Here is a 13606-nt window from a genome sequence, read left to right as displayed (position 1 = left end):
GCTCACTCGGTTTATGTTTGAGGGACGTGAAATAAAATTGATTATGACTTGTGCGGCCTTCATTACAATGAATCCTGGCTATGCTGGCCGAACGGAATTACCTGACAATCTAAAAGCACTCTTCAGACCATTTTCAATGATGGTTCCCAACTATGCTTTGATCGCTGAGGTACCATTTTAAAACGTATGAGAAGTATGCAGAAAATGTTTAAGAGCAGTATTACTGTGTGAGAATAATGTACTGTAACAGTCCCTTTAAGGGGAGTTATAATTGCACATCAGGAAACAAAATATATCTTTTTCTAATACCTCTAGCATTGTACCTGATTTGTAACAAAGCTAGATTAACACCACAATCTTTGTCTTTCTACTCAACCCATATTTTGTTCAGTGCATTTTATAGGAAATCTCATCTCAGAAATAGGGACACATAATTCCATGCGTTTACTCTATATGTCGGAGGACCAGAGGCACAACTAGAGTTTTGATGGTGAATTCAAATCATATTTTTTGTCACTTATTTTCACTGATTGATTTTTGAGTCAGCCCAAGAAGGGGGTCTGTGGAAGCTCTACCCCAAAGAAGCTGAGTGGATTTGGCAGCATGATGGCTTCACCCTATTACTAAGGCCCTTGTCGTTTCAGATCTAGTTTTGTTTTCTGCTTAATTATTACCCTCAGCCTTGCTATGAGCCTTGTTCTAATATGCCTCTTCAGATGGGGATGTGCTGCATGTAAGGTATTCAATTATATATAGAAAGGGCAGGATGTTGTTTATTTCCTTATTTGCTTTGTTGTTTGTCCGTGTGTCCTAGATAGAAGTTGTTGCCTGGTTTCATAGTTTTCTGGGTCTCTCCATCTTGTTCCGTTCCTTCTTGTTAAGCCTTGTACGCTTTTCCTCACTGAGCAGAACATAAGAACATAAGAAGAGCCATGCTGGATCAGACCAAGGATCCATCTAGTCTAGCATTCTGATCACAGCTGTCGATCAGAAACCCACAAGCAGGCATACACTCACTTTTGTTTAATGGAAATACTTGTGAAAGTTTACTCCTATATAAGTTGCATCTAGCAGTTAAGATTTTATCTTTGGTAAATTAATTTAAATCATGTTTCATAGAAAGAAGGAGACTGTGCGCTTAAGAGCACATAACACATATGAACTGTATTATCTTGATGGTATATTTTCATGGCTCCACTTGAATTCAGATTGTGTGCTTGTTGGTGCTCCGGTTATGTGCAAGCTTTCTTTTGTTTTGTAAGTACAGTCAGGATACCTTTTTATTGTACTTCAGGTCATTTTGTATTCTGAAGGATTTGAATCAAGCAAAACACTTGCAAGGAAGATGACACAAATGTACAAACTCTGTAGTGAGCAGCTTTCTCAACAGGACCACTATGATTTTGGAATGAGAGCTGTCAAATCTGTTTTAGTCATGGCTGGGTAAGAAGCTGTATGCTATATGAGACATAATAAAAGTATGAATATTCTTTTACCAACTTTAAAATATGAACAGTTTTACTTACCCCAACACTACAAGGCTACCAATTTGATTACAGCTATTGCACGTGAATTTTCACAGATATAGGCTACAAGATGTTTAAAGCTCTGGGAGGTTCTAATGCACACATTGAGCTCTGGGCATGCATGATATATTCTCTTAATTGGGGGAAAGCTCAATGGAACTGCACATGTGGAAAATACCTTGACCCTGCAGGAAATGAGACCTCATGTTTATGTAGAGCTCCAAGTGTGCAAGGAAGCCTCTATATGTGCAGCAGAGTCTCTGGATCCGTGTATCTGTATATTTTAAAACTGCTATGATTTATAGTAGGCCTGTGCAATGTGTGACACAGCAATCAGAATGCAGCCCACCAGTGTTGTATGGAGGCTCAATTCACCTCCCTATTTTTCTGTTTGCCTGAGATTGTGAGAACTGAAGAATTATTAAGCACCTGGCAGGCTATAATACATGGCTGTAATGCTATGTTTGGCTTCATGAGTCATAAGCTCTGTAGGCATGATGGTTTCTGTATGTACATTCAAGATCCTTCACTCTAATTTCTTGCAAAGATTTGCAAAATGAGTTTCTAAATGGGAGGTAGGGAATTGCTATATTATAAAAGCTATTTTACTGATCTTATTCAGTGCTTTAACTGGAGACTACAAATTAATTATTCTATAGTTATTAGGGAGCCTCTTTGTTAACCTACTATACATTTGTTTGTCAGGTGACATACAATAAATTTAAATAATGATAATGTTATAAATTATGCTTTAAAACAATTATTATTTTTTCTATACACTTAGGTCACTAAAGAGAGAGAATCCAAGTCTGAATGAGGATGTTGTATTAATAAGAGCATTACGAGATTCCAACCTTCCAAAATTTCTTGCAGATGATGCTCTTTTGTTCAGGTACCTTTCTTATCTAATTAGTTTTGTTTATTTTTATTTATTAAATTTATTTATTTATTAAATTTATTAATCGCCCATCTGACTGGTCACCCAGCCACTCTGGGCGATGTACAACCCACCATAAACAATTTAAAACAATAAAATTTTACCATAAATTTTTTTTTAAAAAAAAATACCCTAACCCACCCCAAATGCCTGCCTGAACAACCACGTTTTTAATGCACGACGGAAGCTCATTAAAGAGGGGGCATGACGGAGTTCCCTAGGGAGGGAGTTCCACAGAGTGGGGGCCACCACAGAGAAGGCCCTCTCCCTCATCCCCACCAGTCTAGCTGTCCTGGCTGATGGGACAGAGAGAAGGCCATCCGAGGCTGATCTTGTTAAGCGGCCTGTCTGGTGCTGCTGGAGGCGCTCCTTAAGATAGGCTGGGCCGGAACCATATAGGGTTTTAAAGGTCAAAACCAACACCTTGAATTTGGCCCGGAAAACAACTGGTAACCAGTGCAACTCCTTCAGCACTGGAGTGATGTGATCTCGCCGGCGGCTGCCTTTAATCAGGCGAGCCGCCGCGTTCTGTACCAGCTGCAGTTTCTGAACCGTCTTCAAGGGTAACCCCACGTAGAGCGCATTACAGTAGTCTAAACGAGAGGAGACCAGGGCATGTACTACCGATGGGAGCAGATGGTCGGGAAGGTAGGGGCGCAGCCGCCGTATCAGATGGAGTTAATACAGCGCTGTCCGGCTCACAGCTGACACCTGAGCCTCCATGGACAGCTGGGAGTCCAAAATGACCCCCAGGCTGTGGACCTGGTCTTTCAAGGGTAGCTGTACCCCATTCAACACCAGGTCAACATCCCCCAGCCTCCTCTTGTCTCAAGATCTTGATTTTATCTCAAGATCTTTATTTTTCCATAATTGAACATGACTTTTCTATTATTTCTGGTTGGGTTGAAATAATAGTAAACACAACAATTTTTAACCGTTAGAATACTTAGTATTGCTTTAATTGTACAGCTAACAAACAATTCTTAGGATCCTAAGAACAATTTGTAGGATCGGTAACAGTGCAAGTGATACATTACTACTCAGAAGTACTTATTGAGTTCACTGGGGCTTATTCCTAGGTAAGTGGGTATAGGATTTCAGACTAATTCAGGCACTTTAGATTATGTGTGTAGGATCTTTTGCTCTCTGAGACCATCACCTCAGAAGTATCAAAGGCTATAGGGTCAGAACTGGGCTCATAGAAGAGGCTCCATGGTGGATCTGGGCCACACCTACCTTTTTCCTTCTGAGTCTTTCCCTAAAGAATTACTTATTTATTAACAACATTTATATGCCACCCCAAAACAAAGTTCACTGGACTTTTAAAAATATTAAAATACAACTGTACACTATAAAAACTAGAAATTAAGTACAGCACAAAAAGACAGGTAACAGAAAATAAAAGCAACTTAACAAAGCACTCAGACAGCAGAAAAGATGTTTTAATCAGATCTTAACAGTTTCAATTTTGTTTTTAAAAGCCTGGGAAAATAAAAAGAGTTTCACCTTGTACCAAAAGGATGACAAACTGGGCATGAGGTGAGTCTTTCTGAGGAGAGCATTCCAAAACCAAGGTGTCACTACTGAAAATACCCTCTTCCCGGTAGCTGTCATGGACCAGCATCCCAAACCATCATCCCCAGAGGAGTCTGACTGTTCATCCTCAGAAGATGCTCTGGAGTCATTAGGAGTAGACAGACACAGAAAAGCATCACAAGGCTTCTATCTCCCCCAAAACCCAATTCTCCAGGGGAACCCCAGAGGGCAGCTCGCCTGTGTCCAGAGAAGGCTCCATTACTATCTTCAGACTCTGAGGACTCTGGCCATGAAGACTAGCATGCCACAACAACTTCCACATCGCTGGAGCCTGAAGGTGCTAAGACACACCAGGCTCCTTTAAGGGTCACTACCTCAGTAGAGGTAGAGATGGAGCTAATTAGTCTATAGGCCAGTAACTTTGTATTTAAGCCTCAGTTTTGCTCTGATCTTCATTTCAGTAACACACAGACAATCCTATCTGACTTCCAGCCCCAGCACTACTCAGAGCTTTCCGTAGTATAGATCTCTTTCCACCTTGATTCCTGAGAAAGCTGACCTAACCTTATTCCTGTTGATGATCTGATTCCTACAAGAACCCTGCAACCCAAACTACATCTCAGACCTTATCAGAACTCACAGCCTGAAACAGTACAATAGTTAACTATTGTACCTCATTTGGCAGGGACACCTGAAGAAGGGCCTCTAAGATCCAAAAGTCCAGGAAGGTATATATAGGAGGAATACTTCTTCATGTAACATGGCCTCAAGCTGTTTAGGGCTTTAAATGTGAAAAACAGCACTTTGAATTGGGCCCTGAAATAGACATAAAGAAAATACACATGACAAAGCACTGGCATAACATTATCAAATTATCCAGTCTAAGTTAACAATCTTGCAGCCCTATTCTGGATTAACTGAAGCTTCTGAACAGCCCCATATACAAAACATAGTCCAGGGAGGAGATTACTAGAGCATGGGAAACTGTAGTAAGACTATCTCTGTTCAGCTAGGGTTGCAACTGTTGCATTAGCTTGAAGTGATGAAAGGTAGGGTTGTGCACCACTTCAGCCCGAAGCCCGAACTCTGAGCTGAAGCGGGGTGCTTCGTGCCGCTTCCAAGGCTAGGCAGAGGGGGCATGAAACGGCACACAACAGGTCAGTGCACTTCAGAGCAATCCGGAAGCCCAGCCACACCGCCGCCGAGCAACTTACCTGGGCCCTCAGGACATGCGCTGGAAGCTGTCTTTTGCCAGGGAGTTTCCATTTTTAAAAATGGAACAAGAAGACTACTGCCAGCGCACATCCTGAGGGCCCAGGTAACGAGCTGGGGGCTCACGCGGTGCGTCGGGGGGGGGGTTGGCCATCCGAATCCCGCTTTGGCTCTGGAGGCCAAAGCGGGGGGGGGGGGGAATCAGCCCAAAGCAAATGAGGCCCACCTCAGAAGCCCTGAAGCAGCCTCCAAGGTGGATTGGGGTGTCTCTGCACATCCCTAATAAAAGTTGCTCCATGCTGCAGAGGCCACTTATGCTCTAGTGACAATCCTGGATCAATTGTGAATGTATTGGTTGGGAAGCCCAGGCAGAGCAAAGACTAAGGCACTGGGTAGAGGAGCTCCAGCTGGTGCTTCAGCCAGGGACTCCACCCCCGATGTCATCTGGCATGTGGGGGTCTGGGGGGACATCTCGCCCCCAAACCCAAAATGATTCCCCACCCCTGCTGTAGGGTCTGGCGTGAGGGAGGAGTAGGGGATTCACTGTACCCTGCAAGAGGCTGAGGACAGGGTATGAAGGAGCATATTATCTACTTCTACCCTTTCAGAATTGGCTGTCCTTTCTAAACCCTTTGCACAGGCTTTTCCCTGGGGAAAAAGGGAGCTCTCAGAGGAGAAATCAGTAGGTCAGGATTGTTACTTCCCAGCTGAGTTACTACCCAAACTCCTTCTTAAAGTCTCCAGGTTCTGGAGCGGACAGAGGAACCCAAGGTGGGTTAGAGCTCCTCAGGAACTCAACTGAAGGGAGTTATGGCTGCTTTTCCACATTGAGTTTCGGAATAATTCTTAGTTCCTCTTCTTAAAATTGAATGGTCAGCATCTACATATAGTGTCAAAATTCTATAACATAACAACTAATGTCATGGACAGACTTAAGATTCTACTGACAGATGTGTCAGTAGCTGCCCTGAGCAGCTCTGCTCCCACAGTGTGAACCAGATAGCCATAAGAAGTCCACAAACAGAACAGAAGCACAATAGTACCCTCCCACGTGTGTTCCCTAGCAACTGGTATTGAGAGGCACACTACCTGATACTGAGAGTATGTAGCCATCATGACTAGTAGCCATTGATAACCTTATCCTCTGAAGATATCCAGAGAGTATTACTACTCACTCTGTATCAAGTGCAGCTACCTTGGTTGCGTGCATAAGTTGCCCATACTTAGAAACAATATGCAGGGTGGGAACATAGAGGTCAGTCTTTGCCTTCACTAGATATTGCATCAACTCTTTCTCCTCTACAGATGCTGCCTTTGATCGAAGGGTCATGCAGGAGGTGGTAGCAGTGTTGATTAGTCATAGTTTTGCCCTTGGGGATGCACAGCTTTTCTACATCCCAACTTACAAGAATGCCTTACCCTGGAACTAGAGAAGAAAGGGGAAAATTGAGTTTACCTATGAAATCCACTTCTCTGGGGTTCTAGGATGGGACAGTCTACCCATCCCACCTCCAAAAAGGGGAGAATTGAGAGGATGCAGTTGAATACATGGAAGAGCCCACACTTGTCAGTTGTGGGTTTAGGCCATTTCAGTCTGGTGGGATTCTTCCTTTCTGTCCTCTTATGTTTTCCTTGAATACTTGCAGTTAGTTGCTTGCTGTGACTTAGGACCATTTCCAGATTCTAGTCATGGTCTGACAATGAGGGGATCCTGCTCCTCAGGTTTTGCTTTTCATGGGATCGTATCTGTCAGTTTCCCAGGATAGTATCCAATGTTAGTCCTATGTAGAGTAGACCCTTTGAAATGAATGAGACTTAACTAACTGAAGTCCCATTGATTTCAGTGGCTCTACTCTACGTAGGACTAACATTAGATACTATCCCCAATTTGCAAGATTACCCCACCCCTAAACAACAGAGAAGAAGAATTAACAAGTAAACTCAGATTTCCTTTTTTATTCTGCTACATTAAATGTTTAGTACGTTATTCTTCTGTTTGATTGTTTAAATATTGCTTTGAAAATAGGAGAGGTGGAATAGAAATACTGTAAACAAACAAACAAGCAAAGCTTTTATTTTGTTTTTGTTTCTGTTAGTGGGATTATATCTGACCTTTTTCCTGGAGTCGTAATCCCAGAGCATGATTATGGAGTGCTGCAGTCAACAATAATAGATGTCATGCTTTCCAAAGGATTACAGCCTGAAAATGCCATGGTTCATAAAGTCATACAGCTTTATGAAACTATGTTGGTAAGGCATGGTGTCATGCTTGTTGGACCAACAGGAGGTGGAAAAACTACAGTTTACCAAATTCTGGCAGATACTCTAGGAACATTGCATGAAGCGGGTGAGGAAAATCCTTTCTACCAGCCTGTTAAAACGTATGTTCTGAATCCCAAATCTATTACAATGGGTGAACTATATGGTGAAGTTAACCATTTAACCCTGGAGTGGAAAGATGGCCTAATGGCTCTTAGTGTTCGGGCTGCTGTGGTTGATACCTCTGAAGATCATAAATGGATCATCAGTGATGGGCCTGTGGATGCTTTATGGATTGAAAACCTAAACACTGTTTTGGATGATAACAAGATGCTTTGTTTGGCTAACAGTGAAAGAATCAAGCTCACACCATCCATTCACATGATGTTTGAGGTACTTTTATTTCTTAGGTTCAAATTATTTTCTAATACTTCTTTCAGTGTATAACTAGATTTCCAAAACTTGTCACAATGGTCTTCTCGAACTCAGGGGAATCGTTGTTCAAGCCTCCTCAAAAGTAATTTGATTGAGCTAAGTAGAAGAGTGCACATTCACCTACTCAGTCTCACTCAGTACAGAAAGCTGAGCTTTAATTTTACCTGTTTATTTATTCTTCACTGTGTGCAAGCTTTTTGCTTCTTATATTCCCTCCGCAAGAGAGAATAACATGAGGTAGGCCCATAGAGCCTTACTCTTGTTGTTTGTGTTGTTCTTATTTAACTGAATTGCAGTTGTGCATAATGTTGTGACTTGGCATTAATTAAGGTTTTCCCATTTACTGATGATACTGTTTACCAGGCTAATTGCAACAAGGCTTCTGTCTATACTAGCCTTCCCCAACTTCGTAGCTTCCAAATGTTTTGGGCTACAACTCCCATCATCTCTGGCCACTGGCCATTCTGGCTGGTCCTGAGAGAAGTTGTATAAAACATCTGGAGGGCACCTGATGTTAGCTAAGAGCAAGCTTTAATCAGTAGTGGAAATTCCTCCCCCCATAGTCTCCAATATAGAATAAAATAATAAAAGAGAAGGAAGAAGTTGTAGGGATAAAAGGGAGACAACAAATTCTTTGTCATTTGAAAGTATGCTTATTTTGCACCAACAAAAGCTGGATCAAAGATATTACATTACCTATTTTGTGTTCTGTGTGTGTGTGTGTGTGTGTGTGTACGCTGAAGTAGAAATATGTGTAATATCCATTACTTTTAGGTGGAAGATTTAAGGGTTGCTTCACCTGCCACGGTTAGCCGATGTGGAATGGTATACATTGACCCTGAAGAACTGAAGTGGATTCCCTATGTAAAAACATGGATAGCAGGCCTTGAGGACAAAGTAGGTTTCATAAAAACACTTTTAACCAAAAGGCAAGTTTTCCAGTTTTTTCAATTAACATTCAGTGGTCTGTGCCTCCTTGTGATTGCCAAACTTGCTCAGTCTTCATTGCGCAGCATTTTGGGGGAAGGAGGGGTTGCCCCATTTTTTTTTTGAATGTATTTCTGTAAACTTTGGGATTCCCTGAGCATGCCAGTACCTCCCTCTTGTTTCTCAGTGGCACTGTTTTTGCTCCAGTTCTATCAGCATGGAGGAACTGAGCTACTAGAAGGAATTACTTGTGTGTTTTACATATAGATTAATATGTCAAGCATGCTTTTACCACCTTTTGAGCTGTACATATATTTGAACGGGTAACTGAAAATATTTACTGTGTACAAATATTTACTTTTATTTTAGCTCAATGAAGAAACAAGAACATATTTGTTCGAACTCTTTTGTCGTTACGTTGAAGATGGTCTAAAATACATTCATAGAAAGTGTTCGCAAGCTATATCACAAGTGGACATCAGTAAAGTCACTGCTCTCTGTTGTTTACTGGAATCATTGCTTCTTGGAAAGGGAGGACCCAGTATGAAATTGGTATAACTGTTTACTTTACTCTTTGCATACGCTGCTTTTTCTGCTTGCAGGATATGGGAAAGGGGCTTAGTATCTTCTCTGCATGGTGAAACCTAACAAGCTGGAAAATGCTGTAGGAAGATATAATGTTATCTCTGCATTATATTCTCCTTTTAGATATCCTTTTCTTTCTATTGGCCTTTCCAGAGAACCCATTTATAAACAAAATCCAGAGAACCCATTTATAAACAAAATCTAGAGAACCCATTTATAAACAAAATAAATAAACATTCATTGCTCATTTGTTGGATGGGATCTAGATATTTCAAGCACTTTCAAACCACTTTATGGTAGCGAATGGGGAGTCACCACAGTGAAATTGCATCATGTCAGCAGCATCTACTTTATATGCCCATAGGAACAACATTTCTTTGCTGGGTCTGCTGTTTCACACTGTGCAGAGACAGCACTAAAGCAATCCATTATGTGGGAAAACCTATTGTATTGCTGGTACTAGATTAGGGCTAACAGAAATATAATACTACAGCCAATGCTATAGATAAATCTTGGATTTTTAACCATTTGCTGCGAAATAGCTTGTAATCTTGGGGGTACTTCACATGGTATTGCCTTTCAAGATGGTTTGGAAACTTTGGCTGGTACAAAATGTGGCTTCTCAAGCAAAAGTAGGTGCTAGGTGGTTGCATCATGTAATACCTATATTGTGCCAGCAGCACTGATTGCCACTGCATTTCTGGAGCCAATTTAAAGTGCTGCTTTAAAGCCTTAAATGGTTTAGGTCCAAGATACTAGAAGAACCTCCTTCAGTTATACCAACATGCTTGCTCTCTGAGATCAGCAGCAGAAGCCTTCCTTGTGTGTTTGCCTGTAAGAGCAATTAGGCTAGTGGACACAAGGGATAGGGCCTTCTCAGTAGTCCCCCCCACCCCACATACACACACACACTTGTAGAACTCTGTTCCAGTTGATGTCCATGACACTTCAACATTACAGGCTTTAAAGCAGGCCTGAAAGACTCATGTGTTTACTTCAGCCAATAACTGAGTTAGGACTGTATCGGGTCTGTTGTGCATATGGTGCTATTCAGTGTTAATGGTTAATTTTGATTTTATCAATGTTTTTATAATTGCTTTTATTGTCGTATGTCACCTTGTGAGGGTCTATCTTAAAAAGCAGCTTACATATCTTCCAAATAAATAGCTAGCATTTCTGTTTCTTTACAGAAATCCATCTACACATACTTACAGTCCTTCCTCTTAAGCTTTTTAAATAAATTACTGCAATGATATAAATAATATATGTGGGGAAAGGCCTATTAGTAAAATAGGAAACAGGAAAGGCTCTCAGAATTTTCACTAGGCATACTGATACTTCTTCTTTTGCAGTTCCTCAGACATTAGCCCAAGCAGGAGCCTCCAAATTAATCTTGAAATTTCTCATTAGGCAAAACTTGGTGGAAACTTTGGGATGTTGATATTTATTTATTTTATTGTATTTAATCAATTTGTTAGCCACCTTTCAAGACTATAGTCTTCCAAAGGCTGCTTACAGCATAAAAAACAATACAAACATACTAATAAAATCATATTATTTTATTTACTATATTTTTAATCTGCCCAATAACCAATGTTCTCAATGTTAAACAATTGTAAAGAAAATCAGTTACAATGAAATACATTTTCAAAAAATCCATTAGCAGCCAATGCCATAAAAAATAAATTAAAAGCCAGGAGAAAATGTAAGGTTTAAAAAATCCTCTTAAAAGCAGTCACAGATGGGATTAGCCATATAATTCTCAGAAGGCAGCTTCACCACTGAGAAGTCCCTATCTCCACTAACCTTACTGGTCTTAGTGGTGGACCAGTGAGAATGGCTCCTTCTCAATGCTTGTTCAGACACACGCACACGCACACACCCATCAAACAAATTACACTCATCCAGCCCAGATGTAATTAGGGGATGCATAACTCAGGCCAGGTCCAATTTACCTGAATCAGGCAGGAGCAGGGAACCTTTTTCAGCCTGAAACCTGAATTCTGATCTGGGAAATGTCTTGTGAGCCATGTTACAGCTGTGGACGTAGCCAAAGCGTGGCTGTGGCCAAAGTGAGAGCCTTAGGGTATAATCTTATGCATGATTAGACAGAAAAAGTCCTACAACTTCCAGCATTCCCCAGCCAGCCTGGGGTTGTAGGACTTTTTTCTGTCTAAACATGCATAGGATTGTGCCTTTAGTGATTTTAAGCCTACTCAGAAGTAAGGAGGACAAGCCTCTACAGGACAAGCCTCTGAGGTAAGCAGGACTGAATCACTCAGCAGCTTCCTCCCAGGCCCTGCCATCTCTCCCCAGCAAGGAAAAGCTCTTATCTTCAACCAGCAGCTGATAGGAAATAAGAGCTTTTCCCTGCAGGGAGAGGGGGCAAGCCTTGGGAAAGAAGCAGACAGGCCAGATGGGAAACTTAAGTGGTCCAGAGGTTCCCCAAGCCTGACTTAAATAGAGTGGCAGCAGACTGTAATTGTAACTTCATGAGTTCCTTGTCACTCTGTAATGAATTTGGATGATACTGCGAACATACATTGGCTTTGATCCACAAATGGATTTCCACCATAAAATGCATTCGTATCTGTGGAGTATCTTTGAAAAGTGTATTATCATGTCATTCTCCAGGGAAGAGGATTTGAAATTCACCTAATTCAAATTAGTAGAGTTTTCCCCTACATTATTTTGGCATGAAGAAATAGTCACATGTATATTTTTAAAAAAATATTTTGCTTTGTTTGTCTTATTTGCACAGGAACAGTCAAGATTGAATTCTCTTGTGTGCCAGACTTTTGTTTTCTGTTATTTGTGGTCAGTGGGTGGAAATTTAACTGAGAACTGTTGGGATGGTTTTGATACATTTATAAGACAGCAATTCGAGGACAATCCAGATGCCAAGGTATGAAAGATACTATATTGCTAACATATTTTCATATATAGTATTTGTGGGAACAGTTGGGCAGGTATGAGGGAGTGGCTGTAGTTACTCAGTAACAAGGGAAATCACCCACTCCTTTATTTACTCCATATGAGTCCAGGCATTGAAAACAGGTTCCAGGACCAATTCCTGGCTGAGATTAAAACAAATCTGTGTTAAAACAAATATCTGTGAGTCTTCATGGCTTCTATTGTGATACAAAATGTGCAGTATGGTTTTTGACATGGACTACACTATCTTGTGCTTTCATTTCAGAGCAAGGTTCTGGCATTCACGATTGTGGGGAAACACCTGAGAATGTTTTGATAGTTCCTGCCAGTGATTTAGGAATCTGAAAGCATCTCAATAGGTTATGCATTTATGGGAAAGAAATATTTAAAACTCATATATATCTGCTCAAAGAGAACTATTTTCCCATTTCGTCATCTGTCCCAACCTTTCTTCCTTCCTTCCCATTCCTTGACAAAAACACATGTGTTTATTTCATCTTTCTAGCTTCCAACCTCTGGTGATTTGTGGAGTGTTTACATTGATTTTGATACAAAGCGTCTGGATCCTTGGGAGCGAATTATACCTACGTTTAAATACAGCTATACAATACCATTTTTTGAAATGCTGGTTCCTACCACTGATACTGTGCGCTATGGCTTTCTAATGGAAAAATTGCTAGCTGTCAAACATTCTGTGTTGTTTACAGGAATAACTGGGGTTGGCAAGGTAAGAATTGTTTGATTGCATAAGAAAATAATTGGATCATTCGGATAAACTAAAGAAACCAAATTCACCAAGATTTACTAAATAGATATTTTAGGCGACATTCGTTAAGACATTGTTTTGAATATGCGCCCAACTAGATGTGACTATTTGTCATACAGTTCGGTGTTACGTAGCTGTTTTTTGTTTAGCAAATAACCAGTGAGGGGGGCACTGAGCCAGATTGGGACTGTGGTGCTGGGGGAAAGGGGTTTTTTTGTACTCTTTGCCCCAGTTCAGCCCCAATCACTTTCTTCCTATTGTAAATAACAGGTGTGCTGCCCCCAGCTTCTGATCAGGACCACAACAGAGTTAGCCCTCCTCCCCTCCATGTTTTAATCGAGCTTGGGGGCCTCCCAGACTGGCTTTTTTAAACAACAAAGAACTGTGCAGTGCCAAACTGCATGACAGAAGTCACTTGGGTGTTAAGATTAGAAATTTCTAGAGAGGGCGAAGGATAGGTGGACAGTGTTGCAGGGAGGGGCATGATTT

The 13606-nt window shown here is 41.1% G+C and overlaps 1 protein-coding gene across 1 annotated transcript in view; it reads left to right on the top strand.

The window, feature by feature from the left end:
• The window catches only part of DNAH6 (dynein axonemal heavy chain 6), a 246436-nt gene that overhangs the window by 61810 nt on the left and 171020 nt on the right, over positions 1–13606 (top strand). Inside the window, exons 31-38 of the mRNA XM_084834830.1 lie at positions 2–169; positions 1295–1443; positions 2311–2418; positions 7308–7863; positions 8680–8802; positions 9202–9384; positions 12179–12322; positions 12857–13078. Coding sequence (XP_084690956.1) covers positions 2–169; positions 1295–1443; positions 2311–2418; positions 7308–7863; positions 8680–8802; positions 9202–9384; positions 12179–12322; positions 12857–13078 — 1653 coding nt within the window. The remainder of the gene's footprint in view (position 1; positions 170–1294; positions 1444–2310; positions 2419–7307; positions 7864–8679; positions 8803–9201; positions 9385–12178; positions 12323–12856; positions 13079–13606) is intronic.

Source organism: Heloderma suspectum, chromosome 2, assembly GCF_057233095.1.
Source record: "Heloderma suspectum isolate Gila_16-S chromosome 2, 16-S_ref, whole genome shotgun sequence".
Lineage (NCBI taxonomy): Eukaryota > Metazoa > Chordata > Lepidosauria > Squamata > Helodermatidae > Heloderma > Heloderma suspectum.
This window is presented reverse-complemented; position numbering and strand designations above follow the sequence as displayed.